Here is a 22,523-nt window from a genome sequence, read left to right as displayed (position 1 = left end):
TCGACGTTATTTCGCCGCGAAAAAGGAGAGCTAAAAGCTTGCGGCCAAAGCGGACGCTTTGCTTTAAACGGAGTTGGCACAAGTTTCAGGACAATGGCATACATTCGCCTCAACTAGCACCGATCTATCTTGTCGCGCGATACACAACGGTCGTTATACGGGTGAGAAACAGCGCTAAAAAGACGGGACAAGAAAGGACACGAGACGACGGCGCCGTCGTCTCGTGTCCTTTCTTGTCCCGTCTTTTTAGCGCTGTTTCTCACCCGTAATCATGAACCAACCAGCCCAAATGCGTACCCTTCTACAGGTCGTTATACCACAACACGGACGTGGCTGCGACCACGTTATAACGCTGCTGAACGAACAATGCGGAGAAGAAGAGCAATAAAAAATACGTGGGGATGTCGTGATCGAAGACGCGCTGTTGTGAGTGCCGGGCTTCAGCTAGTAGATCGCAACAAGTAGCAACCGCAACGGTAAGCAATTCCACGAAGCACAAATCGCATCGGAAGTTTCAATGACATTGTACATTCACAGAACATGATTCAATAGCGTTGCTATCGGGTTGGTCGGGTTTTACGGCAACGGCGGCGGCGTGAGAGCCGGCCGGCACCGCTGCGTCGGCCAACATAACGGTGCACGGTGCGAAAAAGCAGACGAAAACAAAGATTCGAAAAGGAAAAACCGGAGCAATCAATGCACGCCGCGGCGCCGTCGTGCAAAGCGGCGCAGCCGCTCGGTGCCCCGTCGGGGTTCGTGGCCAGCCTAGCGTGCAGCAGGGAAAACAACGCCCTTCCCCGATAAATTCATCCGTCTCGCGTCGTGCGTACGCCGCGCAGGGCTAGACAACACGGGACATTCGCGGTGGTGAGTGGTTGTGTGTGCGTTACTACATGCCGACGTCGTCTGCAACGGCGAGCCATCCGCAACGAGAGGTCAGCGAAGACGCGGTCATCGCGACGCCAGGTGCGAAGTTGTCGCCGTCGAAGAAACGACGGATGCTCTCTGTGATGCTTTCCCGCGCTGCGCAGCGCGGTGTGGCCTACATGTGAAAATCGGAAGCACGCTGTGTGCGAGTTGGTGCCCGGGTTTTGCCCAGCGACCATGGTGCTGCGAAAGTCCGAGTACCGCAAGAACTTCAAGTGGTTCTCGCCCGACAAGCGCAACGCCCTGTGGCTCGAGAACGCGCTGTACCGCGCCGAGAGGCGCCAGCGCGAGTACTGCCACGAACCGCTGGGAGACGAGCAGGATAGCGGCTTCGAGGTGGGAGACTCCGAGTCCGAAGAATGCGGCTTACCGCCCACGAAGCTCCGGCAGCGACGGTTGCAGCTCATCGCGGAGGCTTCTTCTTCCGCGGCAAAGAAGCCCGCTGATGATGAAGACGTAGTTCTCGGCCGCCAACGAAAATCCACGCCGCCGCGTCGTAGACCGGCGGAAGAAGTCGACTTAATCCTCGGTACGTTGTGTTGTCGACCTTTTCGGGGCCTTTCGGTATAGTATGCTTTGAACTCTGTTCGTTACGATACTAAGCACACGTGTCAGCGCTCAAAGAGACCCTCCCGTAATTTATTAAACGCTCCAAACGCGTCGGCTGTGCACACACACGCACCGCTCGCACCTGGTCGAACCGCAGCAGGCAGCCAACCAAACGCGCGCGCGTGGTTTACAAAGAGCGTATCCCAGCGGCGCATCAAATGCTCGCGCGACGCGACAGTACGGCAACGAACTTTAACGACCCAACGTTGCATTCGGTAGAAGGCCCCTCCTTGCCAGCTAGGCTTTTGACGCGTGAGAAGAAAAAAAAAAGGAAACGGTCGTACATGTCGGTATCAACGTGTCGTCTGCTACGAAACATCCGAAAGCAGTGCGATCGCTGACACACAATGACAAAAATTTTATGTGTCGGGCAGTTTTTTTAAAGAGAAATAAAACCTAAGCACAATCGCCAGTTCTCGCGCTGTCCCAGCGATCGTATTTTTAAACGCAGGGAACACAAACCACGGCTCTCCAGCGCTCCGCAAACGGCTTTCACTTGTAGGAAAACGCAAGGAACTATGCCATCTACGTCAACGTACCGTGGCGTCCCATTGCTCGAAGTGCGATCTCCTCTGCGCGGGCGCCCCGTTGTAAGGCGCCGTGGAACCGCCGTTCATCATGCTTGCACACAATACGCGCGCTAGCGCGCGTCAAAGGCTTCCGACACAGGAAGAAGGCTCCCGACGTTTGCGACGTCGAGCTCAGCCATCGAGACATCATACACGTGTTACCCGCCCTTCTCCTCGCACCCTTCTCCCCCTCAGGCAGCGTACGCTAGCGCTCATTACGGCGCGATGAGAGGAAGGAGGCCAGGGGCATATCAGAGAGATATTTGCTCGTTGTTCCTTTTTATATGTGTGCGCCTCGTCCCGACGTCACATGACAAAAGTGTGTCGTCTGCAAGAGAAGAAAACAACTGTCATCTGCTCGCGGCGACGACGCGAGCAGGCGACGACGCGAGCAGACGACACTGCCGCAAGCAGACGACGAGTGCTTCCTTTTCTTTTTTTTCGCAGACAACACAGACACGAGCAGACAACATTGCGCGTACACCCTGCAACGTCAGCACCACCAACGACGCGATAAAGGACACAACAAGGCGTTGGCAGTCCTCTCTCAAGTGCGCAAAATCTTATCCGCGCATTAAGGTCGAGCCCTGTCCCGGGGCGTGTGATCGAGTTATCAGAGCATAACTACGCAACATAGATTATGGGAGCAACATAAGTGGATGTCCTTCACATATTTATCATGTGTCATTGTGTACGCAGTGTCGCCCGACAGGCACACGGCCACGCAGACCGCGCGGCCTGCCAAGAAAGACGTCGCGGTACAGACCGTGCTGGCCGACATCGTGAAGATGCCCCGAACTGCGCAGGACCACAAACGACGAACCCGTGAGTCAACGACAACCGATATTACACGTGTTCCCGAGCTTCACAAAGCCTCTGTAAACGTATGGAGCTATGACTGCTATATGTGTACAAGGCTCTCAACCAAGGAATTTCAAACGGTGCAAAGACAAGACAAAGAAACCATGCAGAGGATGAAGCGCCTCTTTTGTCACATGTTTGTGCTGTTCATAATGTACAGTTTGACAAGGTGTACAGTACTCACGCATTGAAACACAACAGCATTTTTTTTTTACTGTAATGACTGCTGAGAGCAACTGCTCATGATAACTGCGTCACGTTGCTACAAATCTGGCCGCAAAAGGTAATGTCGGCTCTGACTTAAATGTTCGAATCAAAATTATGCCGATATGATACGAACTGTAAATGCTGGAAATGAAAGTACGAACACTACTTGGTCCTAAATTATCCCATTTCAATCCATGAGTACTGTACAACAACCAAACAAAACGAAATGCACTCTCAAGTATGAACTGCAGCTACACAAAAGTACCGTATGCATGGTACCAGGTACTTCGCACAACTGAAGTAAGTTGTTTTAATTCAGCCATAAATGCATTGTGATGACAGTGCCATGTGCACTCCAAACGTTTCTTACAGCTTCAGCAAGGGCCTCTCTGCACATGATCAGACAAGTACAATAAATTTGGTCTTGCCTACAACGTGCAAAAATTACACATGCGGCAAACTTTTAACAATTTCCGCAAAAGTGAGCACAAATGGTGGACAATTGGTTTTTCAAGGACCTAAGCGATCCTGGGATGCCAACACATCATCTTCTTGCTCTGCAAGTTTGTAATGACTGATATATCTTGTTGCCTTGCAAAAAGACACAGACACAGGCAAACACAAAGAGTCTATACATACATCATCTACGGCTTTCCATAATGCAAACGGCCCAAACCATTTTACCACACTGCTTTGCTCAAATGCTAATCCTGTTGTGTAACGACTAAACTAATCATGAAACAACACAAGGTATCTCGATTGTGATTTTTCAACAGAACCCATTTAGAATTAATTCAAGTTTTCAGAAAATGCTGTGCATGTGTGTATACACACATACAAGATGTAAAATTTTGTCAAAACCCTCAAACCACACCCATGGCTACACCACTGCGGGAGACCATGATTGTAACAACTGTCAGGGCTACTGGCAAAACGCTTGGATCACTGCTCTGGATACAGCTATGTGAACCAGCTTCAAGCACAATGCATGCTTCCATATGCGTCTTCTATTACATCAATGTCGGACAGGCAATTGTCTGGATCTGTTGGGCTTTCGTGTCTCAAATGGCCTTCATTGTCTACTACCTCCACATTTTTTTTTTTCTGCAGCCACCGTGCAATTGACAAGTGCACAGACAGGCCTGAACACAGACATAAGAGATGCGTTCTGAATAAGTAGCAGTTTGATAATTGAAAGCCTAATCTAGATAGTAAACAACTGTGAGAAACAAAATAATAATAATAATAATAATACCAATTATTACGAATGCAGATGCATTAAATGCAATCACTAAAAACTAATGCGGGTCCTTTTCTCAGTTTATTCAGGTAAAACATATATATCATGCAGGAGAGCCCTGTTATAGTGAAAACAGATATTACAAGTTATACCTACCAATAACAAACTAAACATAGAATGTTACTAATCTATGTCAGCATGTGATAAATATATGCACGTAATATGCACCTTATATCATATCGGTTTACACATTCAAGTATCAATCCTCTTATATATTAGCCAAGCAGTGATCGTATAAAGTACATACACACGCGCACACAAAATGAAAGCTGTCCAGAAAACCAAGGGAGGGAATATTTGTGTCGACTTGTCCTTGTCTTCAGTGTGTCTGGCCCTTTGACGGTAGCTTATAGCTACTCCACTTCCCTTTCCTACGCCTCGGTGAAACCTCCAATGTCTTAGGTAGCGACACATGAGCTGTCGCGTCATATTTTGTGTGGTGGCAGCCATGGCATGCACTAACTTGGAACGCCAGTACAGATGTCTCACAAGCAACAGAACTTGCCTAGCGTGGTAGGCTTACACTGGCTTGTGGACGCATACTCTACAAGCTATACATAGATCATTTGCACTCAGTGAACAGTCCAAGAATACATATTGCTCACCCAATGATTTACCCGCGTTTCTGATAAACAATGTGAGAGTGAGCAACTGGGCGTGTTGGTATTGCATGAAAAGGGAGACACACACAGGGCGCCACGGCCAACAATGTTTATTCCAAGAAAAAATGGGTGCTATTTATGCAGACAGTGTTTTCACGTTTCATTGCTGCGCAGTCGCATTCAGATATCGCAACTCTTTCTGAGATAAAGATACAGAGGCCACACCCACGCAACGATCACCGGCTTCAATAATCTTTTTTGTCTCGATTATTAATGTTTTCCATGACTTTTGGCAATCAGGGAGTGCAAAAATCCGGTACACACTTGCAATCTCTGCAATGTATTGCCATTTTTTCGTTTTTTTCTTGGAATAAACATTGCTGGCAGTGGCGCCCTGTGTGTGTGTATCCCGTCTCGTCCGTCGTCTTCTTTGCGCCCACTATTTCGAATGATAAACAATGTTTCGTAATATGCAGCAAAAGAGCAGAAAGTTGCTAACATTGTAAAAACTGATACTGAATGAATGAATGAATGAATGAACTTTATTAAAAGTCTGGGTGAGGCGGGGGGAAGAGGGGATTAACCCCTGTCCCGTCCCACTCTCCGTCGATGATGATGGTGTCAGGTGAACATGACTTTATTTTAATTCTGGAGACAGTCACTGTTTAAAGAGCATTCAGTGTCCAATTCACATGTGGCAGTATTCGCACATCCCTGAAGGCTCGTGTTCCTTCCTGTTCCAAGGACCCTCGGTGGGGCCAAGCAGTACAGCCTCTTGCTTCCGCTTGCGCTGCTCCGCAGGTAGCAGATACCGTGGCAGTCCCACGAGGGAGCCAGAACAGTGTCAACGCTGCTTCGCTCTGTGGGGTGCCCCCTTCGAGAACTTCGGCTGGGCAGACGACGTCGACACGATAGCAACAAAGCGGACGTTCAACGTGGCCGCCTCAACCAACGAGGTGAGTGCAAACTCCTAATGAGCCTGTCATCGTCATCATTGTAAGCCTACTTTACGTCCAGACAAAGGCATCTCCCAATGATCTCCAATTTGCCCCATCTCGTGGGAACCGATTGTTCCATCACTCCACCTCATTCGCTGTTACCCTCAGCCGCGTTTCCCATCCCTTGATATCCATTCCATTCTTTTAACTGACCACCTGTTCTACACATTTTGTGACCACCCCAGCTCCATTTCTTTAGCTTAGTGTCAACTAGATTAATGAACACCCTAGTTTGTGCCCTGACTCATTCTGCTGTCAATATCATTGCGTCACGGAGATAAATGTGGATGATGAATTATCTGCTTAGCGGGCAACCAAACAAAATTCCGGACTGCGTAACCAGCCCAGCTTCAGATATCACAGATACATAGGAGAATCCATGAGACCTTCACGTTTCAAATGTGAGCCAGAGTGCAATGAAAAACTATAGAAAATTATCATTTCTGACACTGAATTTGAAAAATACGCCACTGTCACTGCTTGCCAGGAGCGAAAGCACTGCCTATGACTGTCCGCAATGTGCTGAAACGTCTTGTAGGCGATGTGCTGGGATATCAGTTACAGTGAAAACCATGAAGTGCATGCATAGTCTGTTTAGGTGCTATGTGAAGGCTGCTAGCAGAAAAATACTGTACTATGGCCCTGCCAAGGTTGCTCATGTGGTGCATATACAAGTGAAGTATAACCATTTGCAGGCAAAGTGCAATTCCCTTGCATTTGGCATGTGTATCTCTGATAGTGAATGCTGCACTCAAGGAGATGCAGCAAACTAGTGCGAGCACTCTTGTACATGTACACCCACAAATATAGGCAGGAAGTTGACCAGTGTGACTCTCAGCCGTTGCACATTGTCTTTGTGTTCACTTTCGTTTCCATTTGACTCGATTGTTTTGTACATTTCAGTTGAACGTGTTAAACTTTCTCTGGCTTCACTGTCTGTTACTTTGCATGGTTATGATGAACACTCAAGTCGAGACCCTTGAAATGTGTCTCTGTCAGTCATTACCTCAATTCCGACAAATGCCCATCTTAGTTACAAATGCCACTAACTCGACAGCAAGAAACTAGGAAAGCTGCTTGATTCTTTTTACTCATTGCAACATTCACAGCATGAAGACTGAGTTCAGCAGGATGCTCAACACTTTCGGTGCACCATCTTTTCATGTATGTCAAAGGCTGTGTGTGTGTGTGTGGGGGACTTCAGTACATGCAAACAGCAATGACAATATGCAGTGCTGTAAAGCCACTCTGCTGTGCGAGAGAAACATAACTTTCACAGTTGTAGCTTGACAAACACTAATACTGGGAAGCTATTTACAGCAAAGCTGTATGTATATGGCTGTGCTGTGGCCGTGTGTGTGCCAAAACCCATAGGGCAGACATGAGCCACAAGAATCGGGCAGACCCCACCGCTCACCACTGGTCTGCCAAAAATGAAGAAAGGAACACACTGGTGGCAAGCCAGGCAAGACGATGCATGTTGCAGCAAAAAGATACATGCTGCTCAAAAGGAAAACGTCAAAGGAGCATACGCTAAACGCAAACGGAACTACTTTCCGGACAGATATTTCAGATTTAGTGTGATCGACTAAGGTTCGAAATTCTGTGTCGCCTCTGTGTTGTGTGCTAAACAGCTTTGATGGTCATCCGCCTTCACAGAGTGGAGTGGCTCCTCAATTTTTTTTATTCGATATTGAAGTAAGTCTCAAAGTGCCAAACATGTGTCCATAACCTTTATTTTTACCTCCTGTAACACCAAGGAATATTTGCTGTGACAAAGCAATACAGCCAATTATGATGACATTAGACGAGAATGCTGCACATACTTCTTTAGCTGGCTTAGTTGAAGGGATGCGGCTTCAACAAATGTCAAACATCAGTTTAGTTCGGGTGTGCAGCCTACACTTGTGTTGTGTTACTTGTAGTGTAGGTGACTAACATAGTGCTGTAATCTTCTAATGGCTGCTTGGTAAGCTTATAGGCTGTTTTTGTTGAGCTCGCATTCCATGGACTTTTGACCCTGTTTTTGTGTCGTTACAAAATTATTTCCAAAGCTTTGTAGCTACTCTGGGATACTTAGGCTACTTTTATAAATGTTTCGGTGCAGTTATGTTTGGTTATCTTTGAGGATTATTCGCGCTGAATTTTTTTCTTCTTCTTCACCTGCACAAACTGACAACAAATATTCATGGAACCAGGCCTGTAGCCAGGGGGGGGGGCCCAGGGGGCCCCCCTCGTAATTTTTATGATGCATGGTGTTTTACTGAAAATAAATAATGAAAATAGGCATTTTTCTCAAATAGTCAAGGCTTTCAGCAATGGGCCCTCCCTGAAAAAAATTCCTGGCTACGGGCCTGCATGGAACCTTTTATTTGTCTAGTACAATGAAAAGTTACTGGTGAGAATTAAGGTTAACAGCACAGTGTCAACAAAAACAACCCTGTAGAATAGTCCGATCTGAACTCACAAATGTGTTTGTATGCATTCCTATGCAAGAAGCAGTGACAGGAGAGTGCAATAGCAATTGTACACTAGCAGTGGCAAAAAATCGGACAGGTGTGGCCCAATGTGGTTTGTCAAAACCGAGGTGTGCTAAGCATGTACTAAGCGTCACATTTTGTGGAACTATGCAAGCGCAACTGCTGCCACCATTTGTATTAGGGATTGTCTATGTTGCGAACTTGTGCGTTATCCTCATCCTTGTGCACGCCGTGTGATGAGGCCCTCCTTTGACTCTTGTGCCTCACGTGCTTTAGTACTCAGCAGTGTAGTACAGCGTGGACCATATTGCAGCCTCACGTATATAGTCAAAAACCTAGCTCCACGTTCTTACGTGACCTAACTTGGTGTAGCAAGTGTTACAAACTTATCCTAGCCTTTTTTACTTTCTACATATAAATATGTGCAGCAGTTTGTGCTGATGTTGTGTGAGTAAGCAAAGTCTGTGCACTCTTCTAGATTTTCAAAACCTTTGATGTTTCCGTTTGGCTCACGGTATTTTTATCACTGCTATTAATGTCGTGCAAAGGTGAGTAGCCTAACCGAATGAGCGTCTTTTGCCCATTTCAATAATGAAAAAAAAGCAGAGATCAAAGATGAAAAATCTGCCCTCCCACATGCCACCGCAGATATATCCCTCGGCCCTGGCTGCCGCGAGAACACGGCAACGGTCGCCCACCCCACCACCGCCGATGCAGCGCAAGACCTACCGACCGGGACGTCCACACTCGGCGCCACCCAAGGACCGGCGCATCTGGATCTCAGAGTACAGAGAACAGTACCGATGAGGCCGTTTTTTTGGGCGACCTCACCATAGTCAAGGGACGGCACTCCTGCGTGCCTGCCGTCTTGCCAAGCCAAAGACGCGCAACGACTGCCATATAGCCCTGCTGGGCACACAAGTCGGGAAGCCAAGCCGGCACTTTTAGCCGGTTCCGTCACGTCTTTCGTACCGGCTGTTGTCTAGTAGTGCGCCTTATCGAGGCAGCTCAGTGACCAACTATGCAGATAACTCGCACGCATGTCAAAGCATGCTTCATCTCTCAACCTTCCACTTGTAGTGTCATTACACCACGTAATTCTGCCAGAAGAGGCCATCTTGTAAACAGTCAGGACATCCGCTCAGCTTGAAGGTTCATATCTTAAAGCAAAGCTTGAAGGTGTTGAAGCCAAGCTGCCACACCAAATCAAAGTGCAGATCTTCATAACAACAGGGTTCCTATACAACATGCTGTCATCACTTAAAACAGGAGGCTCCAGAAATGCCCTCATGCCTGTGATTGCGTCATTAGGTGGCAAATAAGTTACACTGTGACCTCATAGTGCTAGGGTTACAACGTACAACTGCTGAAGAAAACTGTCACCATGCTGAACCAGCTATGGCCTACAGAGAAAATTGCTTAAAGGCTTCTAATAGGCAATACTGTATTGTAGCTAACCGGCCATGAATGGGATGAGTGCACCTGCTACATGTGGCAAAGGTTTTGCACCGAGTCCCTAATCTCGCAGCATAGATTACGCATGACCACATTTTAGTACATCTACAGCGTGCGCAAAGAAGAAAGAAAACCTTTTAGGTGGAATACCATTCTACGTTAGTTTGCACACACAACTGATCTCTCCGTCAATCACTTCACTTTGGTGAAGGGCACAGCACAAGCATGCAGCATTAGCAAGGTGTAGCTCTGCACATGTTGCGTCCATAAGAATGCCACGTTTCACATAGTGCACACGAGCAGAAGTTCTGCGCCCGTGCTCTATGCGAAATGTCTTGTTCTTACGTACGCAATGTCATTATATATGCTACACATACAGTACTAAAACTCGCTATTATTACTGCCCTATACTCCTAGTATAAGCGATTGAACGGATTGAGGCATATTTCGATTCCATTCTCACCCGCACCAACCTTAGTCAAGGTTCCATTGCGTCAGGCACGAGTTGCTTCGAGGACACATCTTGCACAATTTTCACGGCACCAACAACGCACATTGATTGTCCAAATGTTTCAAAGATCACCATCTCGAAAGTATTTGGAAGCCATTGAAGAGTATGATGTCGTTTTCTGCGCTCCCGTCTCGAGGGAGTGGTTGTCGCAAGCTAAGCGCATCACTGCCAGAATGCCATAAACTTTGCCTACCACTACTGTGTACCCTGGTAGTTAGTCAAAGGAAATCTATTTTGTACTTCCTTCACTGCCACGACAACGTGATGTCACTCACGTGTGTGCGCCGACATACAATTAACACAAACACCAGTTTCTTAAACTGATGCCAACCGCAGTGTACAAATGTGTGCGCAGCGCGAGTCAGTGTTTTGTCAACTTCACCGCCACCACAAAGGATGAGGAGAAACAAAGGTGCATTGGCTTCTTTTGCACATGAACTTGCACAAAGTCTTCTTGCTTCTAACTGAGCACAATGTCACAAGAATTGTAGTATTTCTGTTGGACTCTCGGCAAATGAATATTACAGTAAACACTTCGGATGTGAATTCTTGTACTAGATGGACTGCCTAATCAGACAGAAGCTCTCTCCAAAAAGTCACTTAGCAATGACACCTGTCCAGAGCAACAGACAGTGAAAGCAGAAGCTGTCAACCTATCTACTAGACTGCACTACATCCATCTTTGCACCGAAAGTGCACGGAGCGAAAATGACACATTACAACACTGAACAAAGAGTGAGGTGAAATTCAAATCTCCATTCCAAGGAACTTGTCATACCAAGTTCGTCTTGTTGTATGATCACTGCACTTTACGGGCGAATTTGAGCACAAGCTTGCACACTGGAATTGGGAAGCAAATACACACTTGGCAAATGCACGCAAGCAGCTTATAACTCATTACTCAGGGCTACTTCTATGTAACCTCCTAACGGGCTCGTCGGCTGTCAACCGCAGTGCACAACTCTGCATGCAGTGTATCTAAGTTATGTTTAGCTGGAACGGCATATCATCCACGCATAGAAGCCATGCATGCCAAGCTGACTGCCTTTCTTCTTCCACGGGTGATATACAACAAATGTGCCTTCGCATCGGGGCGTACAATGTCCCAGTCTGTGTCGCGAGGTGTGCGAAGTAAAAAAACAAAACCTATAGTTACGTTTTGACTTTAAGCGTTTCTTTACGTTTTGTTCCCCGTCTTTCGGTAGTCTGGAATTGTGCAGAATTTTTACGTTTTTTTTACACTTGACAAATAAAGAAATTACGACGCAGCTTGCCTTGTTTGCTGTGCCGGAGTCTCCATGAGCACTTGTCGAAATGGAGAGTCCGTTCTGGAAGCAAAAACAAACACAAAAATTTCAAAAATATGACAAATTTCATAAGTAGAAGACGCTCTCGTTGACGGCTATATAGAATAGACGCACGAGCGAAACGAACACCACGAACATCGAACGTACTTTACAAGCAGTGACAAGTTTTCATGTGAGCACGCCAACAGTGAACGCGCGTTGAGAGCTGGTAGAATGCATAAACACATAGAACCAGTGAAAGGATCCAAGTTAATACGATCATTGAGCAGCGATCTCAAGAAAGTTTGTTCACGACAGCCGCAAGAACTGTCAAAAGCCTCAAAGTAAACAAAACAAATGCGAGCCGGCGTCTTCGACGCGCAGGCCGAAATATTGAGGTGATGTGGTTCAGAGGAGGTAAAAAGGCTGTTTAACCACTTACCATGACGTCGATGTTGTCTTGAGGTCGCATCAGCCTTTGGAACATGCTAAACTCGAAGTGCGAAGCGACAGGTGCTACGAGCGGCAAAAAGTTTCACATACGCGCCCTGCATTCCAAAACCGGCTTCCCTGCGGCGTTAGCAGCGTTAGCGATCGTGACGCCAAATGTGGCTGTTCGCCGCAATGACGCAGGTGTACTCGTAGATTTCGGAGGCCATGGTTAGCCATGGTACACTGTAACGTATGCACGTATGCACATATGCGTATGCAGTTGTCGTAGTCACGGAGGCCAAGAGTTTTTCAATGGCGCAAATGATTTTCGCCATTCCTCCATGGATTTTCGCAAATGCCTTTCGTCGAACGGCTCCAACTAAATAAGAAAAAAATTAATTGGTTGTTTCTGTAGTGGCGGGGGGGGGGGGGGGGGGAGGGATGACGATGTTTCCCATTCACCCCTTTTTATCTTCAGCTCGGCGCACTATCGAGGGTGCGACGTTTATGGAAAATACGCGATTTTACAAACGGACGTGCCTGTCCCAGCGATTCGCAGCGTTCACTTTACGATATTGATGACCAGGATAGCTGTCCTGTAAGAGCACTTCGCCACTAGACCTTCGACTGATGCGGAAAAGAAAGCAGATATCATTTGCCCAATGCGCCCAATGTCACCAATGATCTGTTTCATGATCACGTGAACAGAGAGAGAGAGAGAATTAAACTTTATTGAGGGACCAGGCGCGCGTGCTCTTCGCCCAGAGGTGGGTGACTTCCTCATTCCAGGTAGCCATGGCTTGCAGCTGACGCTCGAGCCCTGTCCACCAACCGGAGCTATATATGCCGCCGGCCACGTGAACAGAAACCTGAAAGTTATCGTACGTTCATAGCTGTAAACGCTAGCTTTCAGTTTCCCCAACGGAAACGGCTATTTTCTCTTCCTCGAATGCACTGGTCTTATCCACTCCGTGAAGGTGGCTGGCTAGTGAAGCTGTGGTACTGCGCGTTTACCTAATCCGATCGTATCGGGCACAATCACACTGGACGTGACCATGGAATCTGTTGGTACTTAATTGTGCCTTTTGGCCAGTACATGCTTATGGTTGCGTTTATACCGCTTCGCATTCTCTTGCCTCGCTGAGCTCCTTTGGCACGAACCATTAGGGTTAGTCAGTGGCGCACCGACGGGGGGGGGGGGGGGGAGGGTTGTAACCCCCCCCCCCCCGTAACTGCCCCGCTGTCCTTCTCACCGGGAGTCCAAGGTTCATATCCAGAGGTGTCCTGAGGTCGACTTTTCCTGACTGGCTCTAGAAATGTGTTGTATTCACTTATCTACATTGAAAAAAAAACGCAAACCGCATGCTCTATGGTTCTGCGTTCCTAAATTTTCAGGGAAGCAGCTTTCCAATAATATTATCTGGGGTTTAACGTCCCAAAACCACGATATGATTATGAGGGACGCCGTAGTGAAGGGCTCCTGAAATTTTGAACCCCTGGGGTTCTTTAACGTGCACCTAAATCTATAAGTACACGGGCCTCAATCATATTTTCGCCTCCATCGAAAATGCAGCCGCCGCGGCCGGGATTCGATCCCGCGACCTTCGGGTCAGCAGTCGAGCGCCATAACTTATCACTAGACCACCGTAGCGGGGCGCAGCTTTCCAAAAAATATGCTTTCACGGGTTGTCAGTCTGGCCCCTTTTTTATTTTCTTGCCCCTTTGATTACTACAATAGAGCATTCCACACGGCAAATATAAGAATGGAACACATCGAGGGACGAGCTCTCATTTCACTCCAGCCGCAACCAAAAATATTTATCAGATACGTCAACGACTGTTTTTCGATCGTCAAGAGATCCTACGTCATAATTTTTCTCTCTCGTATACATTTCATTTAACGAGAATTCAATTCGCCCTTGAAACATAACACTCTCGGCCGTGTTTGGATGTTCCCGTAGCCTGAAAATAAAACTCTGCAAAAACACCTACACAAGTCGATATCTTCGGTTTTCTTCAGACCCCCCAAAAATGCGGAATATATTAGTCTTAGATACGAAGAGCCGGAACATACTGCAGCGCACAACGTGAAAAAACAAAAGAAAAACAGATGATATATTCAAGAAACTCACCAAGAACAGCTACGCAAAGTCATTTATTCAGAAAGCAGTTCACTTCCAAAAACACGACGCAAGCTGATAAATCCAGCACCCCCCCCCCCCCTCTTTTCCAATCAACACCACCACAGAAATGCATCAGTCTCTATATACTATCCGAGTAGTGATCGAAACCATCGCTCCCAACGACCGGCCGCCGAAAGAGAAAATTCAAGACACCAGCTGAACCGAGAAGCTGAAAGAAAGACGGGAACCAATTTTGCAAGAGATATCCGAAGATTCCGAGGACGCGGACCGCCGAATCAATTTTCCTGAAACTACAGTTTTCCCCAGACAACGTGAACCGCGCTCACTGCAACCTAGACCCCTTGTGTACAGCACACAAAAAAAAGAAAAAAAAAAGAAAAAGAGAGAGAGGCATCTGCGTACCCACTTCGACGCGTCCGTCTAAAAAGCTCCCCATCCCTTTCACTGTTCAATTCTCATGCCTTCCGGTCAAGCCCTTGCACTGCTCTGTTCTTTTGCCGACAAGCACCGCCGCCGCCCGAAGCACCCATACCCGCCGAACAAGAAAAGAAGCCCTTTTCATCAGGGGCGTAGACAAGAGGGGGGTTGGGGGGGTTCAACTCCCCCCCCCCCCCGAAATTTTTCAGTTTTGCTTGCGTATATAGGCACGCACACATACAAACGCACGCACGAACATACATAAAGTATGGTTGACCTCCCCCCCCCCCCCCCCGAAAAAAATTTCTGGCTACGCCCCTGCTTTTCATGTGTTTCCCTTCCTCAAACTCCGAAGAGGGAACCGCATGGTTTCTGAAACGTCGGGACAATGCTCACTCAAATTTTAAAGATAAGAAGGCGTCGGCGGCATCTGATCCATACGCCAAGCTTCGACGCACGTGTTTTCTATTTTCTTCGGGGCTGCTGGTGAATGGTACCGTCTGTCGCTTAATGGCTGCAACGGAGTGGTCGCGCATTTTTTTTCTGAACCTCGTTGACAGCGGACGAACGAGACGTGTTAGTGCGGCGAGAAGAAGGCCACCTCGCAAGCGGCTCGTTCATCAAAGCGCCCGCGAACTCACGGAGGCTGCGTAGCACGAGCACAAGACGAGTTTAAGCACATTGAGTGGTTCCTGCATTTCTGAGCAACCCTTGGAGCAACTAGTCTGTGCGTCGCCAGCCATTGTCGCAGCATCGCACGCACACTGACTCTAAGCATGCCCACGGCCGGTCTGGAGGCGCGCGCTAGCGAGTGCGCGCCTTTAGACCGGCCGTGGCATGCCATGCGGAGTCTGGCCGTTGCAAAGATGGGAGGAGCAAGAAGCCGTGGCAGAAGGAGTAAATGTTTTTAACGACATCTGGTAAGAAAAAAAGAACTTGGGAAAGTGCGGAAGGTCTGTTGGGGCGGCACGTTTCCTTTTCTTTTTCTCAGTAAACGTCTCTCGCCCATTCTTTTTACCACTTCTTTTTTGCATGTACATCGGACGGAAACTACAAAGTTTGATGTGCACACATGCGTGCACGTTCAGTTTGCTTGCTAGAACTTGTTGCTGTGTTTGCTGCGTGAATCTGCGTTGGCAATGACCTACCTCGCCGAAGCCCTCTCTCGAAGCGCCAGTCGAACGAGGCTATGGTCGAACACATCCTCATCTACTACCCAAAAAGGATTTCGTGTTCATATTCAAGCGACGCAGCAACAACACCGGAATGCCCGATAACGTCCATAGAGGAACCGGTGACTCAGCAGATATCGTCGTCTCATGCGTCCATTGACCAGTCATTTTTTACTAAGGATGGTTCAGCCGCCGAACCTATATGCGCCGGAGTGACCTGGGAATCTACGCTGGAAAGTCAGTAAGTGTGGCTATAATGCAGTTTATCCGTGAGCTGAGAATTGTACTCTACGTGTACTGCATTGAACTGTACATGCTATTTATAATCAATACTATGTAGTTTATAAGTATTATTTATGGTGCGCTTTGAAATTTATAGTTTGGCGAGACTCCAAGGAAGCGTAGGAAATTATCAGCTGCAACGTTTTTTAAGAATTAAAGTTGCCATGCATGCGGGCTTGTTCGTATGGCATTTTCTTATTACACTGGTGCAAATACACGGGACACAAGAAATGCACACGAAAACACACACACGGCGCTGGGTGTCTTCATGTGCCTTTCTTGCGTCCCGTTTGTATGCGCCACCTACCATAGTAATAAAGTTTTAACATCATTGCGCGACCGCCAGCCAGCCGACATGTCGGTTCAATTTGTAGTTTATTTTCTGCACTGCTCCACTGAACGGTTTTTTGGACTTAATTGTCAAGTTATTTCAAGACCTTTCTGTAAAACGCTGAATAATCATAATCATAATTCATGTTATTATTATTTTTATTATTATTATTAATATTATTTGGTATTTTATTTGTTGTCGCATTACTCCAGCTGAAGCAAGGAAATGGCATATTATGCAATGTGCTTGCCCCCCCCCCCCCCCCCGCACTCCTGTAATCTTGTCAGAAGTTCAACCCCTCCCCCCTTGAGAGAAATCCTGAGTGCGCTAATGGGGTTAGTCTCCTGGAGCCCGCGAGCTTCCTTGACCCCTGCAAGGACACAAAGTTTCGTCTCTATACTTCTAGCTCTCTCTCGGTCCTGCCGAGCCCGAGCGCCGCTAATGACGTTGCCATATGGCGCTCATTGTGTTCACGATGCGTGTTGTTCGCGAGCACAAATGAAATCAGTTGCCGGGCGGGTTCTGCTCCCCATGCATAACGAGGACTCTACCTGATTCGTATTGTTCGAAAGCAATTTATAATATATCATGTGGTACGTTTTCACTCCTCACTTCACTGAAAGCAAAAAGAATGAAAGTGAGTCTTGCATACGTGACTCCAATGGAGATGGACGCTTTTCGGCTCACTTCGTAGAGTGGTTTCCTGCTGACGGACATGAGCAGTACACTTGTTCATTGAAGTGCTTTGTGCATTTTACGCTTCCACACATGGCTGTTCTGAGCATACAGCAGCTGAATCCAACGAGTCCTCAGCTGGAACTGGTTCGCCAGGCTTGATCCAGCAGGTCCTGTTGGGTCCTCATGCAAAGACGGGTGAGGATGGTCTCCCAGGGATCCCTTTTCGCGTGGTAATCGAGATTGTTTGGCCTATCCTCACATTGCCACATATAGGTGGCTGCCTGCCACACCAGGGGGGTTTGGATTTCTACATCTCTCCATGGGCGTCTCCTAGGGTGAGTCGGGGAATGCGGAAGAGCTTATTGCCGTCTCTCGCGATACTGTCAACGCTAATGCTCAAGAATGTCGCTTGCGGTAGTTATCTAATAGGCAGCTGCAGCAACCATTATTTAGTTTGTTCAGCTGCTGCTCTTTTCCCGGCTTAGTCTTCAGGCCAGTACGTGTGACAAGGAGGAATTGGTGTGACCTTTTACCAGAATGCAGTACGTGTTTCTCGTAAGGCCGTTTCCAGAAGCTTTTGCAATGGGCTACCTGGAGGATGCACCCATGATGATATACAGCATGCAGTGTTAATTGTAGAACGGCGTTCCGTATAGAACGGCGCGTACCAGGAACTAGTTCGTCCTGGAAGTAGAACTAGAGAGAGAGAATTTATTTACAGAAAGCCATGCAGAGAGGTCGGACTGAGCAGCGCCTCCTCTATTTTTCTGTGCCTGGGCGAAGGAGCGGAGAGCAATGGGAAGCGGCCGTCGGTGTTAGTGCGGCTTTTAGCCGCCACGCGCCGCCACCGAAGTAGAGCTGCGGTCGCACCGTCGCTCACGGAAACGCAGGTTCGCAGCTGTTACATTGTTGAGTTTTCGGCTGTATTCGCGCTGTTTGAAGTGTAATCAAAACGTTTGTAAACAGAAATGGTGAAGCACTTGTCGCTCTTGGCAACAAGAATTTTTTTGAAGGCATGTCTTTTGCGGCTGTTGCTGATCGAGCCGCTCGCGCGTCGTCTGCTGAGCCGACATGAGCGCGGGCAAGTGATGCGCGGAAAATTGTTCTTTCACCATTATGTTCGCTTGTCTATAAGTCGGTTTTTCAGTGTCTGTGAGTCGAGTTTTCAAAGCAGTGTTTGCCAGTAGCTAATACTGAAAGCTTCGGCGCTTCAAGAGCCCCGATGCATGCTAACGTCTACTGGTGTAGCAGACTACACGTAAGCCTTGAGTGCATGCGCTAACTAGCACGAAATGTCGCTAGACTGCTTTCAAGGAGGTCCGTAATCTCACGTTCCCTTCGTAAATCTTTTGACGGGTACATTTGTTGCCACTGAGAGGAAGCAACAGCTGGTGCCAAAAAATGAGGAAGTATGTCGAGTGATTCCATCATTTCAGATCTTCAAGCAATTTTATCGTGATAGTACGAAAAACAAACAAGAACAGCTCCTTCATCCACGCGCTTCTTGCAACACTGCCCAATGTTTGTGGACAGACGGTGTTCAAGTCTAAGGTCGTAGTGTTGACTTTTAACTTGAGCTGTGAAAAAGTACAGAGTAATTGTCCATTGTTTCACCGGCAGCACTTGTAGTGTCCATTGGATCCGATTCCTTAGCTTCGGGACCTAATGTCAGCGTTGCACATGGCGGCGGTCGCGAGGCTTGCCATGATACTTGCCATGCTTCGTGCAGTTGTTACCTTGGGCTGCAAATGTGAGGGGTAGTCTGCAAAGACTGATGGTACTGCATCCTTCTTGAGCAGCCGTCTTTTTCCTTCTATGAAGTCCTCTGGTTGAAAATGGCGGCTACATACTCTTGTGTAGTTCGAAGTTGTATTAGGCGACCAATTATCCCGCCTAATCGCTGCAAGCCACCGCTCCCGTACACCAGCGGCAGCAGGTATTTCATGGAACGAAAGCGCACCAGTGTTTTTCTTTCTGCTCGATTTGCACAATGGTACGCAACAATACGACATACCGAGGCATGCGGAGCACGTGGTTGCAAAATCATGAAGTATAAAATAAAACACGAATACAATCAAATTCGAATACAATTTTCGCACCGGCATCACGGCCACATAGACTGCATGCCGCATACGTACCTGGGAAAGCCTGTGAGAAGCGCGAATTCAATTAAACTCGAATGTAAACAAACATTTGGGACCTTCGTAATACACGCGGCCGTTCAGCGCCAGCTTCCCGTAGTCTACTCGCACAGCGCCGCCACGCGGCAGCGGCGAGCGGCGGCGGAGCGCGCGCTCGACGGCCTGAGGAGAGCGTTCGCCCAGGCACTGAAAAATACAGGAGGCGCTGGACTGAGCTATACAGAAATTTGCTCTGGCCTGCTACTCTACACTGGGGAGGGGGGACAGGGGAGCGAAAGAGTGATGAATGACGAAGGTATGGAGATGAGAATATAGTTTCGTGACGCATGGGGCAAATCTAAAGACGTGCATCCAGTCCAGTGTCTTGTAAGAAGGCTACAATTGCTTCTATATAACCACACGTGTGCTGCTGACGTCAGGCCAAGGACCTAACACAACCTCATTGGTTAATGGTCTACTATGACATTGCCCAATCGAGGAGATCAGTTTCTGACGTTCTCGTGCGTACGCTGGACAGGCGCAAAATATATGTTCCAAGTGTCTCTGGTAACTGACAATGACCACAATCGGGACCTGTGTCACTGCAGCCGATCAAGCGGGCATAGCGTCTTGTGAATGCCACACCAAGACGAATGCGGTGAATCATGCACGTGATCTTCCGCTTGTGAGGCATACGAAACTTCATTTCTGGGTCCCATTTATGAAGCCGCTTGTGCCGACATTCTGGTTTGTTCCAATGCTCTAGAGTGGAGTTGCGCATTACTCGCTGAAGTAAGGCGTTAGTGTCTGTTCGCGAAAACGCAATGCACACTTCCGGGGCATTATGTAAAGCTGTTTTCTAGAACTACTCTAGTTCACTGTAGTCCTGTTCTTCCTCTAATTACTTATTCGCTCCCAGAAGACGTGCGCCCATTTGTCCGGCGTGGGATGCAATAACTCTGATGGGTGATAGAACTAGTACAGAGAGAGAGAGAGAAAGAAATAGAAAAAGAGGAATTTTTGGCGCAAAAAAAAAAAAAAAATTCGGCGAGGTGAGATTCAAACCTGCGTGCCCACGACCCGAAGGCGAGCGTCGTAACCACTCGGCTACCTAGATATCTTTTTTTTATCATGGTATTTATTCAACATAGGTATTACACTTCGAAGCAATACAATATAGACAGAGAGAGAAAATATTTTATTTGTGCAGGCCTCAAGGATCGTCCTCGTTGGGTGAAGCCCTTAGTTCAGGGCCCCATTGGCTCGCGCCACACCACGTGCCCGCTGGAGCCGACGCTGCTCCTGCGGCTGCGAGCTGGTCCTCGTATATCGCGGCACAGTGACGAACACATAGCACTAAAGAATTCGCATTCAACTCTAGAGCGAATACATCAAGTAATGCCGGCCTTTTCCAATTATACACTAGAACGGCGGTAAAGATAAACACTTCAACAGTGCAATATACCATTCTGGCTGTGAGTGACCATCCTAATGAAGTGGGCTGTTGAGGAAATTGTTGGCTCTGCGTTTCTTTGCAACATGCGCGTACGCCAGCAGAGCATAGCATAACCTTGTGTACATAGTACGTATATAGCAAGGAGGTGGGCGAGGGAAGTTAGGGTGAGCAGGAGGGAAAGTAGGAGAGAAGAGAAAGAGAGAAAAAGATGGCGAGAGAGAAAAGAGGAGGCATGAAAACGAGCAAGAGAAAAAGACAGATGTTCACTGACTGCGAACAGGGAACTTAGTATAGTACTAAGTTGCAAATGTGCATCCTGGACATTATTTTCTTCTCATACTGAAATATTGAATCAGCACTCATTAAACGCCTAAGTATTGTTCCTTTCGATGTGGTTTCCTGTGCCAGAAATTTAATTATATTAGTGCACGCGTGGAGATTTCTGTTCAAACATCTGAAGCACAGCATTCTGGCTGCACATTCGAAGACCGACATGGAAAGTGCCACATGCGTTGGGCTTATAATAGACGAGCACGAAGGTTGAAGTTACACACGTCTGTAGTATGGCCGGTGATCTCTAGTACATTCGTCTAGGAGTGATCATTTAGGTTCTTTTTGTCTACATAAATACCCCACCGGCGATGTCAAATTTGTATAATATATGCATCTAGATGTGAGCTTTAAATTGCTCACTTTATTTCGCCTTAGGAATACCCATCACTATATTTCGATTGAAAAGTCAAATGTAACGTTAATGTAACGACACATTCCAATTTTCGAAATGTAACTGGAACGAGTTCCTTTCGCATTAAGGGAACTTGTAACAGAAACTCGTTCCAAGACTGGGAAGGAACGAGCTTACCGTCCTCTTTTAGAGGAACATGTACAACACTAATATACAGGCTGTTTCACAGTGATGGGAAAACTCCCCCCCCCCCAAGTTTAAAACAGCCTGTACATGTGGCGTGCTGCTAATTAAGGCGACAGACTAGTGCACAGAACCTTTGTTAAGCACTAAAATAGGTTTCCCCATATCTGAAGTAATCGTGGATACAGTTCCAAGAGTGCACATTCTAATTTGTCCCTAGGGTATGGCCATAGGTGTACGGGGGGGGGGGGGGTCCAGTCACCTAAGAGGGGGGGCGCCAAATCTGTCCCATACATTGATCTCCCCTAGTCACCTAAGAGGGGAGGGGGGGTGCAAAATCTGCCTCGTACCTTGACTTAGCAGGGGGGGGGGCACTGCGATGAACCTTCGCACCCCCCCCCCTTACGGGGAACCCTGCGCACGCCTATGGGTATGGCGCAAAAGATGTCGCATGCTTGAGTTACTGACCGACCCAGCACCAACTTATAAAACATTCACAGTGAGTGAATGTTCCGCGCTAGTGCAAAGAAGTCAAGTGGGAGCATAATATCTGGGGTTTATGTGCCAAATCCACAGTATGATGATGAGTCGCGCCTTAGTGGATGGCTCCGGAAATTTCAACCATCTGGTGTTCTTTAATGTGCACTGTCATCGCACAGTACACGGGCCTCTAGCGTATCGCCCCCATTGAAATGCGTCCGCTGTGGCCGGGACCGAACCCGCAACTTTAGAGTCGGCAGCCGAGCACCGTAACCACTGCCACCGAGGCGGTCAAATCGGAACAAAACTGATGCAAGGACAGCACACACCACCAGTAC

The 22,523-nt window shown here is 47.6% G+C and overlaps 2 protein-coding genes across 5 annotated transcripts in view; one reads left to right on the top strand and one right to left on the bottom strand.

Annotated features, from left to right (window-relative positions):
* The window catches only part of LOC119374501 (UTP--glucose-1-phosphate uridylyltransferase), a 97,524-nt gene extending 85,170 nt beyond the window's left edge, over positions 1 to 12,354 (bottom strand). Inside the window, exons 1-2 of one of the 4 annotated variants that reach the window (XM_037644618.2) lie at positions 12,248 to 12,354; positions 11,794 to 11,847 (exon numbers count right to left, since the gene is read on the bottom strand). In XM_037644618.2, the coding sequence (XP_037500546.1) occupies positions 11,794 to 11,847; positions 12,248 to 12,292 (99 nt within the window). In that variant the 5' untranslated portion in view covers positions 12,293 to 12,354. Of the gene's footprint in view, positions 1 to 1,297; positions 1,444 to 2,075; positions 2,297 to 11,793; positions 11,848 to 12,247 lie in introns of those variants that run through there. The other 3 variants (XM_037644621.2, XM_037644619.2, XM_037644624.2) reach the window with 3 other exon arrangements.
* Positions 438 to 11,783, top strand: LOC119374503 (uncharacterized). Its single transcript, XM_037644628.2, has 4 exons — positions 438 to 1,456; positions 2,805 to 2,930; positions 5,877 to 6,031; positions 9,202 to 11,783. Exons 1-4 carry the CDS (start codon positions 1,105 to 1,107, stop codon positions 9,358 to 9,360), a joined length of 792 nt encoding a protein of 263 aa, XP_037500556.1. The 5' UTR covers positions 438 to 1,104; the 3' UTR covers positions 9,361 to 11,783.
* Positions 12,355 to 22,523: the final 10,169 nt, after the last annotated feature.

The sequence above is a fragment of the Rhipicephalus sanguineus genome, chromosome 11 (genome assembly GCF_013339695.2).
Source record: "Rhipicephalus sanguineus isolate Rsan-2018 chromosome 11, BIME_Rsan_1.4, whole genome shotgun sequence".
Classification (NCBI taxonomy): Eukaryota; Metazoa; Arthropoda; class Arachnida; order Ixodida; family Ixodidae; genus Rhipicephalus; species Rhipicephalus sanguineus.
Note: the sequence above shows the minus strand (reverse complement) of the source record. Positions and strands in the feature narration are given on the sequence as shown.

Bases quoted from the DNA above. Each gene is read 5' to 3' on its own strand.
- LOC119374503 (XM_037644628.2), top strand. From the start codon at position 1,105: ATGGTGCTGCGAAAGTCCGAGTACCGCAAGAACTTCAAGTGGTTCTCG. The intron at 1,457-2,804 runs GTACGTTGTGTT...TTGTGTACGCAG, and splicing joins AGAAGTCGACTTAATCCTCG to TGTCGCCCGACAGGCACACG. The intron at 2,931-5,876 runs GTGAGTCAACGA...GCTGCTCCGCAG, and splicing joins GGACCACAAACGACGAACCC to GTAGCAGATACCGTGGCAGT.